The 26,511-nt window shown below is 38.5% G+C and overlaps 1 protein-coding gene across 2 annotated transcripts in view; it reads right to left on the bottom strand.

Moving 5' to 3' along the window:
* Nucleotides 1-26,511, bottom strand: part of Rbcn-3A (Rabconnectin-3A) — a 732,274-nt gene that overhangs the window by 180,427 nt on the left and 525,336 nt on the right. For both annotated transcript variants that reach the window (XM_067136957.2, XM_067136958.2), the window contains exon 44: nucleotides 21,326-21,468. In XM_067136957.2, coding sequence (XP_066993058.2) covers nucleotides 21,326-21,468 — 143 coding nt within the window. The remainder of the gene's footprint in view (nucleotides 1-21,325; nucleotides 21,469-26,511) is intronic.

Here is a 26,511-nt window from a genome sequence, read left to right as displayed (position 1 = left end):
GGAAAAATGCAGGCATGAAAAAATGCAAAACTCTAATGAAAGCGTGAGTAACGCAATAGGGAGCCATGTTCCAAAAATTTATTTGTCGGCATTATAACTAGTCACTTTGTTATTTATGATGCTATAGCTTCCTACAATAAATGACATATAAAGAAAAGTAAAACTCTGAGGAAACTGGGCATTGAACCTAGAAGGAACACTGTGACAGCATTTAAGAAGACAAGGAGAGATTTTGAAGTACAAAAAGGGCTAAAAGAGAGAGAAGGATCTAGAGGAGGAGTGTCAAAAGAAAATTAGCTGACAACATCCAGGAGGTTCTAGATAACCCATTATACGGACCAGGAATGCACTAAAAATGTAACTGTTTTTTTTAACTTAGTTTCTTGAAGGATTGATTTTTCGAAATTCAGTGCACCTTTTCTCAGAAACTATTAGTAATAGAAGAACGAAACTTTTATCACTTATTATTACGATCACTGGCTACATTTCTGACATGCGATTTTTGAGATTTCATGATTTGTTTACAAGTTACACATCAAAAAAGGGTGGAAAATGTGAAAAAAATTATATTTTAGGGAAGAATGATGCTATACAAAATGGTTCTTTAGAAAATGTGCCAAATTTTCTGAATTTAACACTGCTAAGATAGACAGGGCCAATACCTAGTAACAGACTTGGTCAAATCTACTATAAAATCTACTTCAAATTGAAGTTTAAAAGCATAATATTTAGAACTTCTGCTTTGTCTTTCTATTTTAGTATGACCCTGCTCAGAGGGCAATAATGTTATTTTTCTGTGTAAAACAAAGACCTTACATTGCGGAGTATGTTATTCTTTTCGTAATTTGACTCGAAGTTTGGAATACGAATAGTCTATTAATGAGTGTTGGCTTATCCTCAGGGTGTCTTTCTGTTGAGGTGAGAGGATGAACAAAGCACAGTCACTGTTTCAAAGCATTGATGTGGCTGACATGTACAGAAGAACTGGGGTTTCTGTTCACATAACATGACAAACAAAGCAATCTCGCTGCTTCGAAAAAGTGAAGCACTGTTGTGTTGAGGCATCAAGACAGCTGATTGTGCTGGCTCTGTATTTCAGAGCATACACACACTAGCCAACTCTACTGGTAACTGATGTTTGGATAAATTTCATCCCTAACACAGTATCAGCTTGCGAACAGTTTGTGGAATATTGTGATGGATAAGCTGTAGTAGTAGTAGTAGTAGTAGTAGTATTAGCAGCAGCAGCAGTAGTAGTAGTAGTAGTAGTAGTAGTTGTTGTTGTTATGAAGTTCACTCCTCTAAAAGCGATTTTTGGTTATAATCTGGTCAGCTTAATGAGGATTCACTGTAGAATTTAATATTTTCAGTATTCATGGAGTTACTGTACATAAAGAATGAAACTGTTCCTAACTGCTTACAGAGATGGAAGAAGATAGTAATTCCATAACCGTGAAAGTGAAATCAATTTGAGAAGAACAAAAATCAAGTCATGAGATGTATCTTTCACTTTCTAGTAATGGTGTAAGAAACTTCTGCAAGAACAATTTAGAAAAGTTTATCATGATACAGTACAGGCTATACTAGCTATTGCAATATAGTGAAAATTAGGCTGGAGTGATTTCTAGAGTGAGGAACATGCTTCGTACAAGAATGCAGTGGACTGGGAAATGTAAGCAGTTACTCAAGAACTTCAGCTTCTGAAAACAGACAGGATATGAAACAATTGCTTGTTGCTTCTAGACTCCACACAATTTCTACAGCCTGACAACAAATACACAATAGAGAATACGTGACACTTTGTGAGATATCGCAAGACATTGATTCCCAGCGCACCTAGAGGGACGACCTTAAAAATGAATGTAGTAGCGGATGCAACCAATTTATGCAGTGTGAAATTCTGATCTTGAATTTGTGTTAAAAAGAAGATTTTCATGAAAATTTGAGTTGATATTTCTTTTACGTCGCACCGACACAGATAGGTCTTTGGCGACAATGGGTCAGGAAAGGCCTGGGAGTGGGAAAGAAGTGGCCATGGCCTTAATTAAGATATAGCCCCAGCATTTGCCTGGTGTGAAAATGGAAACCATGGAAAACCATCTTCAGAGCTGCCGACAGTGGGATTCGAACCCACTATCTCCCGGATGCCAGCTCAAAGCTGCGCACCCCTAACCGCACGGCCAACTTACCCGATGATGTGAAAATTTAATTTATCGGGTGACAAAAGTTTTTGGAATTAGATTCATACAAGCACTTAACCATGTTTGGTAAGGTTTGTGCTATTTTTTGGCTGCAATAACTTTTAACATGTTCAGCTATAGAAATCTTTCTTCCGCTTTCCTCCAGACAAAACATTAATTACATGAAGAAAATTAATACAAAATACATATAGTACATAAAACAAAAATTCTCCTTTCTATGGGGTCACTGATGCGAGCTGTGTCGCACATGTGGATTTGTAGTGTAGCCGTATATTAATTACTTTATTGTCGTGTGATCTTTGAGTACTATCCCAGACAATATATCCTTCCGTTCATTTTTTTTTGCACAAAAGTTATTTTATTTTTCCTTTTCTTTTGATTTTTTCTGTAAAGAATGACTAAAGAGTGCAAGTGTAGGAACTGTAGGTGTGGCGAGGCAGTGAGGGGTATGAGGGAGGAGTTGGAGAGTTTGAAGGAGATAATTAGGATTCTCAAAGAAGACAGGAAGGAAGATAGGCCTACCTCAAACAATGTATAGGTTACAGTAGGTGTACAAGAGGGAGAGGAAGGAAAGGGGGAAGTTGTAGAAGACAGGTGGTCTAATGTTCTAAGGGGAAGGAGACTGCAGGCTAAGGGCTCTATTCAGGATCAGAATTCAGGACAGGTGTCTGTGCAAAATTGGTACGACTCACTTCAGGTAGAACAACAGAGGAAAGATGAGGAACAGGGAACTGTTGTTGAGATGTATGGAAGTAGGAGGAAGGGAAAAGGTAGGAAAGGGAAATGTAGAGTAGAGGATAGAAAAAGACAGGTGGAACAGGGTCATGGGAAGGAGAAATGGGAGGAGGAAGTAGCTTCTGCAGCTATGCAGGAAAGATAGGGCTGACCAGGAGGGGAGGGGATCAAACGAGGTGGGTAGGGTTGAGGATCTGGCCATGGGGGATTCCATCATTAGACATGTGGGGAAAGTGTGTGGAGGAAATGGAACCAGGGTAGAGTGTTATCCAGGAATTAGGCTGAGGCAGATGTTGAGAAAAGTAGAAGAGAGGGAGGAGGAGAAGAAGGAGAAGGTGGTAGTGTTTCACGTTGGTACCAACAACGTAAGGCAAGCTGATATAAGTACCAACATAATTGGGGATGTGTGGGATCTGGTAAATGCAGCACGGGTAGATTTAAGAAAGCAGAGATTGTTATCAGTGGAATACTGTGTAGGAGGGATACTGAATGGAGTGTGATTGGGGATTTAAATGAGACTATGGAGTGGGTATGTGGGAAACTGGGAGTGAAATTTCTAGATAATAATGGGTGGGTAGGAGATAAGGATCTGCGCTCAGATGGCCTTCACTTAAAACGCCGTGGTACGTATAACTTAGGAAATTTGTTTGGAAGGGTAATAGGGAGGTACATTCAGGGAAACGGGGTTGTCTAGGGAGCGGTGATAAGGGTACAGAGATCTGGAAGTCAAGTAGGGATGACATAAAAATGTTATTGTTGAACTGTATAAGTATTGCAAAGAAAGGAATAGAATTAAGTAATTTAATAGATATATATTTACCAGATATTGTAATAGGAGTTGAATCATGGCTCAGAAATGATATAATGGAAGCAGAAATTTTCTCACAGAACTGGAGAGAGAAGAATTTGTAAGCTACGAAAAGTTGAAGATGAGAAACATGAAATTCTAGGTGTAAGGCTCATTTCTAAAGATAATAGGCAACTTGATGTCTTTGGAGTGTATAGACCAGGAAAGGGTAAAGCTAACATGGATTCAGAATATTATTTGATAAGATAATCAGCTATGTGGGAAACGACATGGAAAGAAATGTGATTGTAGCGGGAGATCTGAATTTACTAAATGTCAATTGGGAAGGAAATGAGAATGACAGGAAGAATGACCAACAAATGGCAAATAAACTAATATGGGAAGGCCAGCTCATTCAGAAAGTGATGGAACCAACTAGAGAGAAATTATCCTGGATGTGGTGCTGGTAAAACTAGATGAGCTCTATAGAGAAACCGAAGTAATAGATGGCATTAGTGATCATGAAGCTGTTTTTGTCGTAGTTAAAAATAAATGTGATAGAAAGGAAGGTCTTAAAAGTAGGACTCTGGCAGTACCATATGACTGATAAAGCAGGCATGAGGCAGTTTCTAAAAACTAACTATAATAGGTGGAAAATGGTAAATAACAATGTAAACAGACTCGGGAATGGGTTTAAAGAAATTGTTGAGGAATGTGAAAACAGGTTTGTACCTTTAAAGGTGGTAAGGAATGGTAAAGACCCACCTTATTATAATATAGAAATAAAGAGACTAAGAAGGTGCAGATTGGAAAAAATAGAGTTAGAAATGGCTGTGGAAGTAAGGAGAAATTGAAGGAACTTACTAGGAAATTGAATCTAGCAAACAAGGCAGCTAAGTATAACATGATGGCAAACATAATTGGCAGTCATATAAATATTAGTGAAAAATGGAAGGATATGTATAGGTATTTTAAGGCAGAAACAGGTTCCAAGAAGGACATTCCAGGAATAATTAATGAACAAGGGGAGTGTGTATGTGAGGATTTTTTTTTTTTTTTTTTTTTTTTGCTAGGGGCTTTACGTCGCACCGACACAGATAGGTCTTATGGCGACGATGGGATAGGAAAGGCCTAGGAGTTGGAAGGAAGCGGCCGTGGCCTTAATTAAGGTACAGCCCCAGCATTTGCCTGGTGTGAAAATGGGAAACCACGGAAAACCATCTTCAGGGCTGCCGATAGTGGGATTCGAACCTACTATCTCCCGGATGCAAGCTCACAGCCGCGCGCCTCTACGCGCACGGCCAACTCGCCCGGTGTGTGAGGATCTTCAAAAGGCAGAAGTATTCAGTCAGCAGTATGTAAAGATTGTTGGTTACAAGGATAATGTCCAGATAGAGGAGGAGACTAATGCTAAAGAAGTATTAAAATTTACATATGATAACAATGACATGTACAATAAGATACAAAAGTTGAAAACTAGAAAACCAGCTGGAATTGATAACATTTCTGGGGATATACTAAAGACAATGGGTTGGGATATAGTACCATATCTGAAGTACTTATTTGATTATTGTTTGGTTGAAGGAGCTATACCAAATGAATGCAAATGAATGGAGAGTTGCTATAGTAGCCCCTGTGTATAAAGGAAAGGGTGATAGACTTAAAGCCAAAAATTACAGGCCAGTATGTCTGACATGCGTTGCATGTAAGCTCTGGGAAGGCATTCTTTCTGATTATATTAGACATGTTTGCGAAATTAATAACTGGTTCGATAGATATGTGAAATGTAAAGGTGCTCTCCGATGTCCCCTCTATGTGGTTGTGAATCAGAAGGGCCTGTGCATGGGAGGTTTGTCTAAAGCATTTGATAGGGTGGATCATGAGAAACTACTGGCAAAAATAAGTGCAATATATTTGACTAGACAAAAGAGTGACTGCATGGGTTGCTATATTTCTAGAAAATAGATCTAAGAGAATTAGAGTACGCAAAGCTTTATCTGACCCAATAATAATAATAATAATAATAATAATAATAATAATAATAATAATAATAATAATAATAATAATTACAGATAGGGAATCTGCCACCTGGGCGACTGCCCTAAATGCAGATCAGTAGTGACTGAACTAACATTCACTGATTGAGGGGAATTCCTCAAGGCAGTATTATTGGACCTTTATGTTTTCTTATACAGTTGAACCTAACTTATACGTATATCAAGGGGAAGAGAAGAAACTACTTTTAACTCAGGATTACTTAGAAATCAGACTTACACAATACATCACATATTTACTGAAGAACCAATGGAGACATACATGTGTAAATCCTTGCAAATAATAAATAAATAAAGACAGGAAATATTATTTTGAACTTGGTCCGGCCTTAAAGAAATCAGATAGTTTGGCTTGTTTCACTTTTCTTGCATTAAGAGTATAAATCTCCTTTAGCAAACTTAGTAATGAATTCAAAGCATTTTCACTACAACCCTTCGCACTGATGTAACGCCTACACACTTCGATTGCACTTAACACTTCACTCAGTTTAGGAGTCAAGATTCAAGCGCCGCGTTATTGGCATAGATCAGCAATAATCTCTTCATCCGGTTAGTTCTCTACATACAGCCAGATTATTATCGAAAAGCACAAAAGTACCCAATTCTATACCCTCCGGTAGCATTAGCTCATTGTTAGACAAAACTTCGTCCCCATAATCATCATTAAAGGCAGCCTCTTCTGGTAAGACACCCGGTTTGCGGAAACATTTGCTGGTTGTGGAGGATGAGACCTGCTTCCAGGCAGCCGAAATAAAATCCATGGCTTGTAGCAAATTAATCGACAGAGGTTCGTTTCCTGCATCACTCAGTATTATTAAATGTTGAACCAGCATTTTTCTATAATGCACTTCGAATTTTTTTTTTCTTTTTCTTTTTTTTTTTTTAGTGCAAGTTGCTTTACGTCGCATTGACAATGATAGGTCTTATGGCGATGATACTTTGAAATTTGCTGTTGTTCCCACGAAAGAAATTCTCATATTCAAACAAATTTACTGTATTTTATGTTGTTTCCGTACCAAAACCACCCACTTTGCTTATCATGTATATCAATCTTTGGAAGGTAGTGGGGGAGCGAATGGGACTCTCCTTTGTTAAGCCGCCAGTAAGTAAGGGTCAACAATGTCACTCGGCGAAACTCTGTGTTCTGTTTCAGCACCGAAACCCGATCGCTCTACTTCCACCTAAGCCGGCAAAGAGGAAACTTCTTAAGTATAGTAGTTTATTTTTAAGAAGTACATTCTCATGGCATTTACGCAAAACTCAGTTATATTTTACTGACACTTAATGCGTATAACAGTGAATTACGTATAAACGGATTACGTATAAATAAGGTTTAATTAACATGCTTTTATATTATATTTTGCCGGGACCTAAAGGAAATTACGTAGAACAGAGTTACGTATAAAGCAGGTTCAACTGTATATACAAATGATATGAGTAAACAAGTGGAATCAGAGGTAAGGCTTTTTGCAGATGATGTTATTCTGTATAGAGTAATAAATAAGTTACAAGATTGTGAGCAACTGCAATGTGACCTCGATAATGTGAGATGGACAGCAGGCAATGGCATGTTGATAAACGGGGTTAAAAGTCAGGTTGTGAGTTTCACAAATAGGAATTGTGACTTTCACAAATAGGAAAAGTCCTCTCAGTTTTAATTACTGCGTTGATGGGGTGAAAGTTCCTTTTGGGGATCATTGTAAGTACTTAGGTGTTAATATAAGGAAAGATCTTCAAGTATGTATGTATTCTATTTTATTTCTTCTTCTTCTTCTTCTTCTTCTTCTTCTTCTTCTTCTTCTTCTTGCGTTACGGCCTCTGTAGGACCACGGACAGCTCCTTCACGGATTGCATTTTCTTCTTCTCCTCCCAGAACCTCTTCATCCTTTCTCTTCTTCTCTCCCGCTCTTCTTCCGAGATATTCAGTATCCTCTTCTCTTGTCTACTCCACTGGTGACTCTCAATCCTTTTCCTGTATCCATCCCTATCATTGATCTCTGGCATATTAGTCGGTATGTACTTGCTTTTCCAATTTTCCTTTTCTTCCACCTTGATCCCCAATTCTGACCAATCTTTCCGGAGTTCAACTACCCACTTGGTTCCTGTCTTTCCTCGTGTCCTCGCTGTTGTTTCCCATACTCTTTTCGTCATTCTATCCATATTCATCCTGATTACATGTCCCGCAAACCGTGCTCTTTTCAGTCTGATTTCTTCTGAGATTGTCCTCATGTTCCGGTATAGTTCTTCCCTGGGTCTCCTCATCCATCTCTCACCTCCTCTCTTAGGGCCTAGTATTTTCCTCAATATTTTTCTCTCTTCTTTCTCTAGTTGTTCTGCACCATTTCTTCCTAGTGCTATTGTCTCAGCAGCATATAATACAGCATTTCTCACCGTTGCCTTGTAATGTCTGATCTTTGCGTCTGTAGATATATTCTTTTTATTGTATATATCTCTGGTCATACAGAAGGCTGATCGCATCTTCTTTATCCTCTCTGTTATTCCCTCATTACTCCTATTCCTTCCTGTTATAAATTCTCCTAGGTACTTGAATTTGTCCACCTTTTGCACGGTGCCTTCCGGTGTTGTCCAATCCTCAGTGGTATTCAATGTCTTTGTCTTGTTGTAGGCGATCCTCAGTCCTACCCTTCCGGCTATATTGCTTAAGTTGTTGAGTTGTGTCTTTGCATCTTCTTCTGTCTCACTTACTATAGCTATATCGTCCGCAAAGGCTAGACAATCTACTTGGGCCCTATTGTCCTTTTTGTCCCCAACATGCGTCTTTGGTATTCCCATTGTCTCATTCATTGTTCTCCACTGTCTGATGACTTCATCCAGAGCTATGTTGAACAACATTGGTGATAATCCATCTCCTTGTTTGACACCAGTGTTGATATCAAATTCTTCAGAGAGTACTCCTCTGAATCTCACCCTTGCCTTTGTGTCTGATAGAATTTCCATTATGAGTTCATGTGTAGTGCCATCTAATCCTCTGTTCTTCAGGATTCTTCCAAGAGTTTGTCTGTCGATGGAGTCATATGCCTTAGTGAAATCTACAAAGGTTACCACCGTTTTTTTGTTCTTTAAGGCCCTATGTTCTATCAGTTGTTTCAGTATAAATATCTGTTCTATGCATCCTCTTCCCTTCCTAAATCCTGCTTGGTAGTCTCCAATTGTACTTTCTAACTGTTCTTCCAGTCTATTGAGCAGGACTTTCGACAACACCTTATAGCCAATCTCTAGTAGCGAAATTCCTTTATAGTTGTTTGCATCCCTCTTGTCCCCCTTCTTATGTATTGGTATTATGATCGCATTCTTCCATCCTTCTGGTAACTTCTTTGTTCTCCAAATCTGGCCGATGATGTTGGTCATGTTGTCTACTGCCTTGTCACCTCCCCACTTAATCATCTCAGCTGATATTCCATCTTCTCCGGTTGCTTTGTTATTCTTTAGATCGCTTATGGCCTGTGCGACCTCATCTCTAGTTGGAGGACATGACTCTCTCTCTTCTGTGTTTGTCCCCAGCTCCAGCTCTTCTTCAGGTGGTTCACAGTTTAACAGGTCATGAAAGTATTCTGCAAGTATCCTACAGTTCTCCTTCGCACTAACTGCCAGATCCCCATTCTTATCTCTTATAAAGAGTTCTCTGCCTTTATATCCACTCAGGCTCTTTTTGAATTTCCCAAAAAAGTCTCTACTATTGTTTTTCCTGAAGTTGTTTTCAATTTCATCCAATTCCTGCTTCATCCTCTGTCTTTTGGTCCATCTTATGGTTCTGGCTGTTTCCTTCCTTACTCGTAGGAAAACTTCCCATTTTTCCAGGTTCTTCTTAATGCTCCAGTCTCTCCAGGCTTTCCTGCGATTCTCAACCGCTTCCTCATAGTCCGTATTCCACCACCAGTGTTTCTTTTTCTTTTCTTCCTTTCCCCATATTTCAGCCTGTTTCCTCATATTCAGTTTCATGTCATCCCATCCATTGCCAGTTTCTATTCCTTCCTCGTATTTGGATCGATTGTGCCGTAATTTGTCTCTGTCTATATTTATTTTTCCAGTTGGTCTACTTGTCTGTGGCAGTCTACCCCTGTGCGGAATCCAAAGGCACTTGATTTCTGTAAGATAGTGATCTGATTCTATTCTTGTGTTCTTTCTGACCTTTGTGTTCATAATCTCTTTAGTGTTTGTCCGATTGATTGCCACATGGTCAATCTGGAATTCCCCAATGTGGGTGCATGGGCTTGCCCATGTCTTTTTCTTATTCGGTTTGGCCCTGAAGTGAGTTGTCATAAGTCTCATTCTGTGTTCTCGACATAGTTCAATTAACCTTTCTCCGTTTTTGTTCGTCCTCTTGTGTGCTGGGTACTCGCCTACTATCCCCTTATGTTGCTTCTCCCTCCCTACCTGTGCATTATAATCACCTACAAGTATCTTTACTTGTCTGTGTGGTATGCTTTTCAGTGTATCATCCAGTTCTTCCCAGAAACTGTCTACAGCTTTCTTGTCTTTTCTGTTCTTGTCATTGGTAGGCGCATGTCCATTTACTATGGTATATTTTTTGTTCCCTGCTCGAATTGATAACGTGGAAATCCTTTCAGACCTACTCTTCATTTCAATTATGCCATCCTCATACCTCTTGTCTATTATGAATCCTGTACCAAAGCATGTAGGTGTGTGTCTTCCTTTTCCCACTCTGATTCCTGGTTTCCCTTTCAGCACTATGAAGCCTTCTGACTCCACTGTGTCTTCATCACTATATCTTGTTTCTTGCATGGCTAGTATCCCAATGTTTCTTTCTCTCATCTCATCTATTACCTGTTTAAGTTTACCAGTCTTTGTCATTGTCTGTACATTTATGGTCCCCATCCTGAAAATCTTTTTCGTTTTGATCCTTTTGGAGGTTCTTGGGAGCTCCGACTCTTCCCATTCGCACATTCTGGCAGGTCCCCCAGAATCCGAATGCCTGCTTGCGTCAACTTTGGTTGACGGGGGATTGTCCCCCTGGGGTAATCTCAATTCTACAGTGCGATCCATTCCATGAGCTAAAAGGAATGTTTGTTGGGACAGCTCGGGACTGTCCAATTATACGACTGAGGTTGTTAGCCCCAGAAGATGAAATAAGAGCTTGATGTTCAGCTCAGGCTGGCATTTCCTCCAAACCTCACGCTTCGGTTTTCCCGCCGGTACTCGGGTGGCTGACTGCAGTGGTTTCCCACTGGGCGATGGGTGCGCCACGTCCCTATGCCAATTCTATTTTATTTATTTTTGCTAGTGGCTTTACATTGCACTGGCGATGATGGGATAGGAAAGGCTTAAGAGTTGGAAGGAAGCGGCCATGGCCTTAATTAAGGTATAGCCCCAGGATTTGCCTGGTGTGAAAACGGGAAACCACGGAAAACCATCTTCAGCGCTGCCGACAGTGGAATTCGAACCCAGTATCTCCCGGATGCAAGCTCACACCCACGCGCTCCTAACCACACGGCCATCTTGCACGGTCTCTACCTCATTACTCATGTACCAATTTGCTCTCTGATGTCCCCGCTATGTGATTGTGTATCAGAAGGGCCTGTGCATGGAAGGTTTGTGCTGTTTTGGCATTTGAAGTGTATACGAGAGATGTATTGATGATGTGATTTGGGCCTTCGATCTTGTGTGGGTTTGGCTTCGCATATCCATGCGAGACGTTATTTATAAACCACGCTTCTACATTTTTGCGATCCTTTTGACCATTGTTATCTGTTATATGTTCCCTGTTGCCTGGACCCTTTTAACCTATTGTGTGAGTGTTCAAATGTGATATATGTAGGACGCATATCATATTGCCTAGTTGTGTCGTTTGTTCTTATCTTTGCATTTTTTTTGGGGTGTGTATGTTCCCTTAACATCGCCTTGTTTATCCCTTATCCCGGGCACCATGCTTGCGCGTGCCTCCCTTTCTTTGACCTTTGTTCGGCCATACGTTATCTTTCCATCTTCTCTGAGTTCGTTGGAAACCACTGTTGTGTGTTGCATTTCATTTAATGGCCATGTGTCGCTATCTGTGAATACTCATCCTGTTGATATGGATATCAAATGATATATTGCTTTGGGCTGAGGTCTGCGTCATGAATTAGCCTATTTTGTTCCTAAGGTAACATTTTTTTCCTTATGTTCTGAATATTTGTATTTTATGAATGGTTAAACCTGTTGGCAGGATCGTATTATGGGTAGTCACGATGCTATGATGATAGTGATAGGTTATTAGGCATATGTATTGATTCCACCAGGGCTGGTTTTCTTTCTTTATTTTATTTGTTTCTGATTTTCGTATGGCCAATTATTATTTTGATCTAATGTATATTCAATAAACACTCTGTTTTCTACTCAGCATTATTATTGTAGGAGTAGGAGGGGTAGCCTTTTAAATTTTACCCTTTTGATTTAATAGGCTCAAGCGCAGTTCAAGACTGTTGCTGGTCATTTACGACCCGGTCCGCGTGAACATGATAGGTAAGTATTTATTTATCGCCCCGTTGCCTCTGGTTGAATTGAGCTTCCACTGATTTTTATTTATTTGTTCCTAATTTTCGTTATCCTTCTGCATGTATATGTGTAGTGTTTTCTGGTTATTTATTTCTTGGTGCTCACCGTGTCCAACCCTGCCGTGACATGCAAGGACAATAATATGGGGCTGGTCTAACATAACCACGGAACATATTCATCATAGGAAATTGCATATTGTTGCAGCAACTGGGAGCGCACTTTATAAGAAGTGAAGTATAATAAAGAAACTTGTATATACATCCACGACATAACTGGTGCAAAAAAACGCAGGAATTTGGGAAATAATTATGAAGAATTATGTAATGGACAAGTATAATTCGGAAACAATTCTCTAACCCATGGGTAAATAATGAAAATATCGAGATCGATCATTATTATTATGGTTATTATCATCATTTACGTAGTTATGTATTGACTTTATTTGGTATAAATCGTGGTCGTAACCAAACTTGAGCATATATCATGACACGTTTGCTGTATGTATACGAGTTTATTTAATGTAAGAACACGTAATTAATAGTATATAATTTATTATTACCTCTAAATATGATGTATAAATCCAGCGTAATGTTGTGCAACACACTGTAATAATCCAGAACGCATCTTGTCACTGGAATTGTATAGAAAATTCTTTTCACTGTAAATAAGACTATGGGAGACTCTAGAAATTAAGAGAAAATATGTTGTGTAATATTCTTCTAGAAGCTTGGTCAGGCAATGTATGTAAAGAGGCAGTCTTGGGAGTTGTTAGTGAGTTGAGTTGTGAGTGCAAATTGTTAGTCAAGTATGTATGTGAACTTATGTTATGATTTTGTTGTGTTGGTAGTTGGTTGACATGTGAATGTTGCAGTCTTCTCTTTCTTCATAGCAGTGTTTTGTTCAAGACGGCAGTTTATTAGTGCAAGGATCATGTGTGTATATAATTTGTAAATAAAACAGTGTACACAATTGACAGCATCGCGCGTGATAGCTACAAAATTGGCAACCGTGGACTGGACTCGAGAATAACTTTCGGTAGTGGATAACAGTGTAAGTGGAAATCAGAAGAAAATGCAAGTGATAACAGAAAATATGTATGTAAAACAACTTAAGGATGAAGTTGCAAAGAGAAATCTTCCAACGAACGGTAATAAGGAATCATTGAAGAGATGGCTATGAGAAGACCTCACTGAAAATGGCGAAGATCCCGAAAAGTATTTTATCGAGGTGGACGAAACACCGGACTCATCATCGGAAGAAGACATAAATATAACCAAAATGTGTTCCAACTTAATGAGCATGATACAGGCACTCAATGACAAGATCTCAGATGTTAATTCACGAGCCAATACCACCTTAAGAGATGAGAATGAAAAAAACTTTCAGACAAAACTTCTCAAGCTAATACAGTTTTAAGTGGACAAATATCTCAAGTGTACACGCAGGTTTATAAAGTAGAACAGTGCCTAGAATCGAACATTTCAACCGTGGATGATGAAATTTCATCCCAAATCAGTAACTTCACCAATCAATTAACACAGCAGATATCAGACATCAGGTCAAAACTGAGACAGGTTGAGCTGATCGATTGTAGGGTAAGCCAGCTGGAAGGGGGCATCTCGAACCTCAAGGAGGAGGTGGAAAACTAGGTTTCCAGCCTCGAACAACAGCTTGAGGGGAGAATTTCTACCATCAAGGGAAATTTTGGGAGCGGTATTTGTGCCATTGAAGAAAGGTTAGAAAACTGGATTTCGATCATCAAGGGAGATGTGCAGAACATGAGACAGAGCTTCACGCGGTAGAAGATAGATTCAAACAGGACCTATCGCTACACCTTCAAACCCCTCAACACTAACCGGCAATACCGAAGGTGATTACAGAGAACCTTCCAGAATTCCATGGATGACTGGAAGAGAACCAGACTAGCTTCATCGAGGGATCAGTCAGTCTACTAGGAAGGACTAATCTACTGGAGGACATCTTTGTTCAACTCGTCACACCACAGTTAAAGGGGCAAGCCGCTACTTGGTGGAATAACTTGAAGGGAATTCCTTGCTAGGTTTAATTCCGAAGGGGTGAAGAGCTCTGTGAAAAGTGTGCCAGTAAATTGAAAGTATTTTATTGTCATTTAAAAAAATGACTTACTTTACATTCACGCTGTATGCTCTTACCACTTCTTTATTGGGCTCACCCCTTGTGCTACAATTGCAACTTTATTTTGATCTGTTGTAAATTTTATATGTTATCCCTCAGTAGCTACTCACTTTTGTAGGATGTACCGTACTTACGCGAATAATACCCGCATATTTAAAAAAAAAAATTCAGGCATGAAATTGGGGTGCGGGTTATAGAGTCAATGTCAGCATTTAAAAAAAAAAAAAAAAAAAATCAGCCTTCCTAAAGTTAGGGTGCGGGGATTATTTAGTGGCGAGGATTATTCGTGTGAAGACAGTATTTTCTTTTCTGCTCCAACTTTACAAATGTTTAAATTCTCTATTATTTTGCAAGGTCCTATTAAGTTTCCCTTTCATTTGCCCATATACAGTAGAACCTCTATTATACATTCCCGGAAGCTACGTTTTCCCATATTATTCGTTCAAATTACGTGGTCTCGTGAGCATCCTAATTAAATTGTGTTGTAAAAATCCTGCATTATCCGTTCCTCAAAGAAACGATTTCCCGTATCAACCGTTCAGAAATTTCAGTCCCATCAACGCTAAATCCTCGATCACGCGTTTTTCAAGAAACTGTATCTCACGAAAGGACGGCAAGGCATACCTGCGGATCTTGGTGAATTGCGGTAATTTGAGGAAGCGGAAAAGCGATCGGAGGTGAACTTGCATAAGGGACCATCTTAGCATCGCATTCGGGTGGTATTGTTTAGAGAATCAAAATCACAAAGCAAAGAGTGTCCACAACAATTGGAAGGAGACAGAGCGCATTTCGACAGCTCTAATTGAAGACGGGACGAGTTTCGTCAAATGTTCGTACTTGCAAAGCGTCTACATTGTGTCCAGGGTTAGATGTTTACTTTTTTTATTTTTTTCCCCCCCGAGTGTATCGCCGAACAGGTTTTCGGCACTTTCCTCAGGGCACTGTACAGTCACTGAGCTTTCAGGCAGTCATCTAAACTGCTCCTTCTTAAGTATTTAGTATTTTAATATTATAGCATACGATTACGTTATCGAGACCAGAACAGATGTTGCACCTTCTTACATACATAAAGCCATAGGAGGTTTTGGGATTGCCTATTACTGTTTTGGTCCTAATGTAAGACTAGGAATTTCACGTTACTGTGTTAAAATGTTAAAACCACAATTGTTTTATTTGCGCATGTTACATGTAAAAACCTTTGCATCATTTCGCACTCGTACCGACTTGGACAGCGAGCACGTTTTCCAGCTGAGGTCAAGGTCGCGAATAACCGTAAATTCGGAAGTTTTGATGAAATTTTTTCTCTTTCCAATTTAATCGTGATTAGTGACATAGTTGAATATAATGCATTTGAAAACTTGAGAACCGATACTTATGTTCAAAACAATATTCTCGAGTTCAACATAACCTTTAAAAGTCGATGTAGGCCGTAGGCCTAATTTGCGCGGTACAAGATTACCACAAACTCACTACGAACAGTATACCGGTGACCAAATCACAATGGAAGATTTAAAGAAAAAGGATTTCGCCATTATGTTGGGCGATTTTGTATCCAATGTGCTTTACTTTATTAGATTAGGGAATTAAAAAATACTTGTGGTCGATTGTTTGACTTGATGTTATTAGATTTTTCAAACAGTTTGACCGATCAAAGTTGCTGAACTGTAAAAAGTTTTCAGAGGAAACCGACGAAGTTTCCCTGGTAAAATTGAATGTAAAGTTTCGAGACTTTTAAGTCGCGTACCGGTAATAATTAATGTTTGAAGACGGCCCCGCGGTCGAACTTGCCTGCCTCTCACCCGGGGGACCCAGGTTCGATTCCCGGCCAGGTCAGGCATTTTTACCTGGATATGAGGGCTGCTTCCAGGTTCACTCATTCTACGACTACCTTTAGTTGAGGTGCTATTTAATGGTGATATGGCGACCCCGGTCTAGAGAGCCAGGAATAACGGCCGAGAGGATTCGTCACACTGACCATGCGTCACCTCGTAATCTGCCGGCGTTCGGACCGAGCAGCGGTCGCTTGGTACGCGGAAGGCCCTTTGGGGCTGTAGTTTGGTTTGGTTTGGTTTGGTTTGGTTTAGGGGTGTTTGTAAGATTTTAAGTATACGTATTTCTTTTTTGTGATGTTTAGCCAAATTGTTCATGGTTCATTCATTCCCGGATTTTCCGTTTTCCCGTGTTGTACGTTTTTTTCGGTGGTCCCTCCAAAAACGGAGAATCGAGGTTCCACTGTATGTCAACCTGGTGGCCATGATCGTTAAGGCATCAAGTCCATAATGGTCTGACACCGTAGTTAGCCGGTTCAAGTTCTGTTTGGTCAAAAACATGTTCACCATGAGAATGATGGCCAGCAGGGTAGGAGAGGTGGTGGTATGCAATTTCAAACAAAGAAACAAACAAACAAACAAACAAACAAACAAACAAACAAACAAACAAACAAACAAACAAACAAATAAATAAATAAATAAATAAATAAATAAATAAATAAATAAATAAATAAATGAATGAATGTTAGTGGCAGTACCCCAACAGCGTCTGTTTCACATGTTAGCGGCGGCTGAATAAATATCCTCTGCGGCTAACAACCGTAGTTGTAAATCGGAGCTTGCTCCACTGAAGGTTGATAACCTTTGATAGTCAGATATGGAAAAGTTTTTTAGTAAAATAATTCCATCGTCCAAGCCCTTAAGGATGGAGAAGACTACATCGGATTCGGTGGGTAGTCGGCGAAAAGACAAGAATGCATATGAAAACTCAATAATACATACATATAACCAAACATACAAACATAGAATCAAACATAAGCATATAACTACATTGTGACGCACAATATAAACTCCTTACTGCAAACCAGAAAGCTCAAGAACTTCACAGATGAATTAGATAGGCAAAATATTCTTGTGGTAAGGCTGCAAGAAATGAGAAATTTAACAGAAGATCCGTTTGAATCTCAAGGTTATACAGTGTACAATGGGAAGACAAGCCAAAGGGGCATGAAATATTGCCCCCAATTTGGTACAGGATTTATAGTAAATTTGAAAATAATAGATTTCGTAATTGATTTTAAAGCCATCTCACCGAGAATTGCAATTCTAACTTTACAAACCACACACAAACTTTACACCATCATAAATGCTCATGCCCCTACCAATGAAAAAATGTCCTAACAAAAACTCTGCAAGAAGTTGATAATTTATGGGATGTCATTGATCAGACAATGAATAAAATAAATATGAATAACATCAAGATCCTTATAGGGGACTTTAATGCTCAACTGAGTAAGGAAAAGAAGTATCGAGACGTAGTAGGAAAGTGGGCTCCTCATAAATATACCAACAGAAATGGCGAAAGACCCATGGAAATTTGCAGAACCCATGGACTAATCTCCAAATCTGCATGTTTTAAAAGAAAACAACACAAACTTAAAACTTGGAAACATCCTGATTGGACAAAAGGAGAATGGCAGCTAGACCATGTATGTATGGACAAATTCTTTCACAAGGAAATCCACAATGTCAAAGTTCTAAGGGGAACAGTCACTGGTTCAGATCATTACTTAAAATCAAGATTAAATTTACTCCATTAAGAAGAAAACAACAAAACAGAGTTGGAGAGAAAAGGACAAACAACCCTCATCACTTAATCCAGAATGCCCAGTATCGGCAAAGAACAGGAATGACAAGACTAATAGACAATTTAGATGACCTAATACCAATTCTTAAACATAATGCAGAAGATCTAGCTCCATTAAATCCAAGGAAAAGACATGCCTGGTGGACCTCTGATTGTGACAGAATGCATGAAAAAAAGACATCAAGCTTGGTTGAAGCTTCAAGCCCACAAAACAGAAAAAAAAAAAAAAAAAAAAACCACCATGAACCTCAAAGAATGTCAGAAAAGAATTCACCCAAACTATTAGAATCATTAAGAGAAAATATAAAAAAGATTTAATAAACTCTATTGAGGAAAATTGTTACAAAACCAATTCTACAGATTATTACAAAGCCTTTGGTAAATAATTGCAAAAATACAACACTCCCCCCTCTCCATATTATTGTTGAAAAATAAAGATGGAAAATAGTGCATAACAATAAGGAAAATGCAGAGATCATGGCAGAAGCATTTAACAAGCTTTTGAACAGTGATGAACCTGAAAAGCTCTTGTTAATTGATACACATACTGCGATAAAAACAAAACCAGAAAATATAAACCCACCTACAGCAAAAGAAGTTGAAACAGTGCTTAAAGAAATGAACTACAAAGCATGTGGAGAAGACCAGGTTTTTGCAGAGATGTGGAAATATGCCGGCAGTGCAACTCAGACATCCCTCCATATGATATTCCCAGAACAATGGACAACAGCTATAATTAATCCAATTCATAAGAAAGGTGAAACAAGTAATCCAGACAACTACAGATGTATTTCCATCCTTGACTGCACATATAAGATTTTCTCTAAGATACTATATACTGTAATCGGATTAAAGAACTACTTGATCAAGAATTAGGTGAATGAATACCACGGAGGCTTCAGACCTTGGAGAAGCTGCTCTGAACAAATAATAACTTTGAAGCTAGTCATGGCATATTACAGAAAACAAAACAAGGCCCTTTCAATAACATTTATAGATTTCAAGAAAGCTTACGACTCCATCCACAGACCATCATTATTAAAAATGCTTACGACTCCATCCACAGACCATCATTATTAAAATTTTTAAGATATTTCGGACTTCATCCAAAGCTAATCAAATTGATTGAACTTACTCAACTAATACAATTTCTAAAATTAAGTTCAGAGGAGAATTTTCTGAACCATTCTTGGTAACAACTGGTTTAAGACAGGGTGACGGGCTGTCACCTCATCTTTTTAACTGTGCACTAGAGTACGTTATGAGGGAATGGTACAAGAAAAACTTGAAAAATATAAAAATTGGAACCCAGAAGGATAACATACATTTGAACTGTCTAGGATTTGCTGATGATCTAGCTCTTCTGGCCATTGATATTCAGGAAACAAAACAACAAATAAAATATTTACAGGAAATAGCTTAAAATATTGGTTTGAAAATTTCATTTGAAAAAACAGAAATTATGCTAACTCAACTTCTGGTTGCAAACAAAATTAAGCTGGGAGACCAAGAAATAAAAATTGTAGAAACATTTAAATATATAGGTGAAATAATCACATATAACCTGAACGAGAAACCAGCATGGCAAAATAGAACAGATAAACTGGTTACAGCACAGCATGTTACCAAGAATACATATAGTAAAAAGTGTCTCTCAACAGCAACCAAATTGAAACACTACAAAACAGTCACCCAGCCACAAATTACATATGCATGTGAAACATTATTCAAAACAACAAACACAGTTGCAATAGATAGAGTACTCAAGTTAGAAAGGAGAATAGTGAGGACCTGTTTAAATAAAAATTATCAAGTAAACGGAGTCTGGAGACTAGCTTCCAATGAGACAGTTTATAAAGAAATAGAACCTGTGACTAGCACAATGAAAAATAAACGAGTATCATTCTTAGGCCATCTAATACGGTCACCAGAAAATAAAATCGGCAGAAAAATAATAGAAAAATTATGGAAGAGTAAGAGTAAGAATAATATTAGATGGATCACAGAACTTAAAGAAGACAGCTTACAACAGAAGATTTAAAATACAAAACCAATACACTGAAAATAATGAAAGATAAACACACTAGACTACAGACGAAAATCAACAAGCAGAGAATAGGAAGAGTGATTCCAAAAGCAGAAAGAAAATTACATTCAGAAAGGATGAAACAGTATTGGGCTGACAAAAAGAAGAAAAAACTCCATAAACCTGACTAAGTAGTCCTATGTTGGCTAAAAAATTAAAATAAATAAATAATATGTGTATTCTAACTTGCATTTTTTTAAATATATGAATTTACTCAATTCACCACATCTTTCCTCGTTCTACCTCCTTGTTTACTATGCTTCACATTCTAGGCAGACTGTTCATTTTGTGACTCACGCAGCTGACCGAGTATTTTATGAGTTATTACCTTCTATTCTAAGCCAATTTACTACACAGCATTCGCCATTATAAAATGAATATCCTTTGATTCACAGGAATTCCTCTATAGGCCCAGTATTTAGCTTACCCTAGCATCCTGTAACAACCTGACAATTTCCTCAAATTATTCCTTCTATAACAGTACCAATGAAGCTTAAACCTTCAGGCCGGTATTAACAGTTGGCCAAGTTTTATTTTACAGCGGTAATAAATTTTAGAAAAATATCACAATTTTACATGCTGTCACAAACATTGCTATAACTTCTAAACGACATGTCTGATTATGTTCAAAATAAGTGGATATGCAGTTCATATCATGCAGATGTTGTATCTACATACAAAAAGGTGGCATGTAAAGTAATAAAATGCCTAATTATCTTATTGTTGGAATAAAATTTGAATCAACAGGCGTCCATGACCACTCGGGTAAGCATTCACTTATATTACTATCATTATGTACATCATACGTAATTTCTTGCTGTGAATAATCATCACCAACATCTTCATTATCACTGAGATTATCTTCATCACTACTTTCACGTAATATGTGTTCGAGAGCTACATTAGATAAATACAGACCATGTGAGGATGCCGCCATCATGTTAACAATGATCGACGTTGATGAAAAGAAAAGGTACATTCTTCCACAGAATAAACATCATTCACAGACTAATGGCTTTATCAATTATGTATTAACAGAAATTTTCACCATTATACAAATTGGAAATAGAGCTGAAATAAATCATAATCAGATCTTCAAAACTGGACAGAGCATGAACAATACTTTCTCAGGGTATGATTAAAAGGAAAACAACCTTACCAGGCCATTTGCTGGGATGGGTGGTGACTTGTAATGGTTCATCACTGCTATACCTACGCCGCCGAGCGTGACCAGCTATCAAGTGACTGTTGGGATACACGATATTCAGGCGAGCCAAAGACTCCAGACCAGAACTCTGGAAACTTCACGAGAGAAAAAGGTTGTATCAGTTTCTAGAAATTCAACATTAGGTACAATGTATACTACATCAAAACCTTATCCTAAAATTATGAGATATAAGGGAAGAAAGGAGAGGAAGTAGAGGTACAGAAAAAATAATTACCAGAGACTACTATAGAATGGGCCATGTCACAATCCCATATTTATATTTTGACCCTATAAGTACCAAGGACTTTTTGGTAACATACTAGGGGGAGGTTAATAAATGCCCAACTTTTTACTACATTGAAGGTTTATAGGGCTGTGATATACTATTTAGTGCATTAGATAACAGAACAATACAAGTAAAAAAAACTGTAAAATAAATCAAAAGAATTTAGGAGTATAAATGTGAACACAAAATAGTACTTCACATATTTAAGTTCTGCTTGAACATCTCTCATTCAGAGTTTGTTTCTCTAATTTGATCACAACTTTTGCACACATTTGTCCTCTTGCTGAGTTTTCCATACAAAATTGTGACAAACTGTGTACTAAATGGTTGTTTATGGGATTAGTTTATTTTCTCACTCTTGGAAGGGGTATTCTTTAAGCAGATATAACATCTTCCTTTGGCAGTAGTAGGTACTGGATCTTGCTTCACATTGTTCTGCAGTTTTCTTCCTAGAATGTTTTCCATTGCTCCAATAATGTCAGATGTTGGGCCATTTAGGTTTATCGCACGTCTTTCTACTTGGAGCTTTATTAGCTGAAAACAGAGCTCCTGGCAAAACACTCTCCATCTGTTCACTTTGCATTCCAGCTGGGAAAATTTATGAGGAAGAGGTTAAAGGCATTGATTCCAGCTATGTCTATAAGAGTACAGAACATAGACTGGGCCCAACTCCTTGTACCCCTTTTAGTCCTATAGCCTCATAAGACATCTGGTCAATTGTGTCTACACCACCTTTTGTTTAGTTATAATACAGTATGATTAAAAAGTTTTTTTTTTTTTTTTTTTTTTTTTTTGGTCCGTAGAAACTATAGCTTCAGCATGTTACGGCAATAGCGAAAGTAGCAGTCGCTTTGGCTTTTCTCAAGTGAGGTATGATACTATGGCAGGGGTGCAGAAATCCCGGGTGCCAGGTCGCTGCGGCTACTGTTTTTGCTACTGGCACCCACGTTTCGGCTCCCGAAAAGATATCCATTTCTCATATTTTCATACTTTCTTTCTTCTCCTACCTATCAGTCACCAACAAAATACCTGCAACATATGACGTGACATTGCTGAACAAACTTAAATTCACACCACGATCTTCTTGAAAATCGATAACTGTGAGAACAAAGAGAATTTTATTCTTTGCACAGGACCATTGATGTATATCCATGAACGAGAGACTTTGCACTAATGATAGTGGATAGTCGACCTAACGCAGTTGGCCCTTTCCTTTTACAGCAGCAGAGCCTTTAGTGGAAGAATTTAAAACTAATTACTTCACAGACACATGTAGTCAAAACTACAATGAATCTCTGGTTCTGTGTTTATATTTGAGCGATTCTACATATGTCCTTTGTTATTATTGAAGTTTTAATAAATGCTGGGCTTAGGCCTGTAAAACATAAATCTTGTGTTTGTGCAGGCATTTAATACTGTACTAGCCTTCGACCATGAGACACAATAAGATACCTGAGTGTTTTGACCAATCAAACTACTAAATTGACAATTCTTAACAATTCCTATACAGTAGAGTCTCGATTATCCGACTTAAACGGGACCTGGAGTACGTCGGATCACCGAAAATGTCGGATAATACGGAATAACTTTGAAAATGAACTAAAACAAACAGGAAGGCTATACTGTATTATGTACTATGTTTTACGGGACTCTATTTATTGACTTATTCAGTTGTACAGTAGATGCAATACTCTTTCTTACTACGCCTGTAGCCAGGCTTGGGCTGCAAGAGTTTTGATGTCAGCATCTTGAAATTCAGCCCAGTCTCATCACAATTAAAACTCTGATCACCGGTTAATCCTTCAGCAAGAATTATTTCTTGAAATTGTCTTTTAAATTTCACAACCACATCGGATTTAGCTGACAGTTTTTCTCCACAGATATTAAGCTGCCCAATGCCGTACCGTTTTTTCCACCGATCGAGCCACCCAGCCCTGGCAGTAAAATTAGGGTACCTTTATTAAACTCCTTCTGGATGTACACCGCCATTTCTTGCAGAATGGGGCCAGATATTGACAAGCCCTTTTCCTGGTTTTTAGTGAACCAGAGAAATAGTGCTACACTTCCTTTTTCGTACTCACATTTTTCATTCTTTTTTTTTTCTGATTTTCAGTGCATCACTTGTTGCTCTGGTAAAGCAGCACTTTTCAATTTATTCCCTCGTATGTTTCCAGTCTCCCACTGTAACACGTCCAACAGCATAATCTGAAGCCATTTTTTGGAGAGTTTCCCCTTTGTCCAGTCTCTTTAACCCACTCTACTTGTCTTCCACAGATACAATCACTTTCTTACGTTTACTCGCCATACTCACAGAGGATATGAAAACTATAACATCCGCACTCAACCAATACTACACTGAACAGTGTTACTGCATGACTGCCAGTGCTTGTCCCACAGTCGCACCCTCCACACCCCGTGTCCCAGAATTGCATCCACCTAAAGTTCAAATAAAGACTACCAGTGTCGGATAATACGGAGTGTCGGATAAGCGAAGGTCGGTTGAGCGAGACTCTACTGTACATACTAAGTGGGTATTGGGAGAAAATAAAGATGCAGAAAATAGGACTGATTATTCCTTAATCATTAATCAGAACAGGAGTCCAGGCTTTTAGTATGTCGGTGAGAAAGCCTGTAAATGAAGTTAAACCTTTAGTGATAAATGCAGCAGGTTTAGTAGGCCTATAACCAGGTAAATGAAAATTCAAAGAAGAGTTGCATAAAAAACTGCCCTGGCTAGTGTTTGATGAAACTACAGGTATGGCTCAATGTAAATCTTTTGTTTTGATTCCAAATTCTTCAGATTAGTAACACTTTTTACAGGGGTATTAAAACTACAAATATTTAAGAAATATAACAAATCTTTAAAACATAAACTGTATGGCAGCTTGCAATATAACATTGTTTCCAGAAACAATGTCCCTGGCCATGTGTATAAAGAAAACTTTACGTAATGTGTTTGACAATTTGACGAAGCTTTCCATTATTGCATATTTTACTGCAAAGAGTAATAAGCCATTCACAGGTTTTCCTGGGTTATAGAACTGAGGCAGCTAGGACTATACAACCCACCGGTGGTCCTTAACCCATTATAGGAGAGACCCTCACTTGGACTATGTGTAAGTAGGGTAGCATCCTGCTTCATGAATTTACCAAGCTCAAAACATTTTAAGCAAGCCTCGGACCTATGGGAGTAACAGAGTCCCACTCCCATTTGACAGGTGAGGGACTCCTTGGAAACAACTTGGTGAACGAAATGGAATTCAATGGGGAGCTATCAATATTAATGGGGCTTATGGAAGAAAGAAAGTAGAACTGGCTAAGTCAGCAAAGAGAATGTATCCGGATGTGCTAGGAGTAAATACTATTAGGGCAAGGGGACATAAAGAGGAAGAGATTATAAAGTGTACTTGACAGGTGTTAAAAAAGGAAGGGCAGAGAGTGGGGTGGGGATGTTCATCAGGAATACTATTTCACACAACACAGTGTCTGCTAGGCACGTAAATGAGCGAAAAATGTGGGTAGATTTGGCAGTTGGAGGAATTACGACAAGAACTGTCTCAGTGTATTCACCATGTGAAGGTGCAGATGAGGATGAAAAGTTTTATGAAGCATTGAGTGACATCGTAGTAAGGGTCAACAGCAAGGATAGGATAGTGCTAATGGATGATTTCAATGCGAGAGTTGGAAACAGAATTGAAGGATACAAAAGGGTGATTGGTAAATGTTGGGAAGATATGGAAACTAATAGGAATGGAAAGCGTTTGCTGGACTTCTGTGCTAGTATGGGTTTAGCAGTTATGAATACATTCATCAAACATAAGGCTATTCACCGCTACACATGGGAGGGTAAGGGTACCAGATACATAACAGACTACATCTTAACCAACTTCGAATTCAGGAAATCTGTTAGGAATGTGCGTGTTTTCCAGGGATTTTTCAATGATACAGACCACTATCTGATCTGCAGTGAACTAAGTCTCTCTAGGCCTAGGATAGAGAAAGTGAAATCTGTCTGCAAACGAATAAGGGTAGAAAATCTCCAGGACGACAAAATTAGACAGAAGTACATGGATATGATTAGTGAGAAGTTCCAAACAGTGGACAGTAAGCAGGTTTAGGATATAGAAAGGATACAGGGATGATGTAAGTAGAAACAGCAAGGGAATGCTTAGAAACAACTGTGTGTAAAGATGGAAAAAAGTGAACATCTTGGTGGAATGATGAAGTGATAGCTGTTTGTAAACATAAAAAGAAGGCTTATCAGAAATGGCTCCAAACAAGCAGAGATGCAGAGAGGGAATTGTATGTTCTGTAGATGAAAGAAATAGAGTGAAACAAATAGTCATTGAATCCAAAAAGAAGTCTAGGGAAGATTTGGTAACAACCTGGAAAGGTAGCAGGGAAACCTTTCTGGACAGTAATAAAGTGTCTTAGGAAGGGAGGGAAAAAGGAAATGAATAGTGTTTTGGGTAATTCAGGTGAAATTATAATAGATCCCAAGCAATCATTGGACAGGTGGAAGGAATATTTTGAACATCATCTCAACATAAAAGGAAATATTCCTGGTGGTGTCACAGACAACAGAGCTCATGGGGAGGAGGAAAATGATGTTGGTGAAATTACGCTTGAGGAAGTGGAAAAGGTGGTAAATAAACTCGATTGTCATAAAGTAGCAGGAATAGATGAAATTAGACCTGAAATGGTGAGGTATAGTGGGAAAGCAGGGATAAAATGGCTTCACAGAGTAATAAAATTAGCATGGAGTATTGGTAACTTCAGATTGGAAAAAGCAGTAATAGCACCTATCTATAAACAAGGGAACAGGAAAGATTGCAACAACTATCGAGGTATC

This window comes from Anabrus simplex, chromosome 1 (assembly GCF_040414725.1).
Source record: "Anabrus simplex isolate iqAnaSimp1 chromosome 1, ASM4041472v1, whole genome shotgun sequence".
NCBI classification, from domain to species: Eukaryota; Metazoa; Arthropoda; class Insecta; order Orthoptera; family Tettigoniidae; genus Anabrus; species Anabrus simplex.
This window is presented reverse-complemented; position numbering and strand designations above follow the sequence as displayed.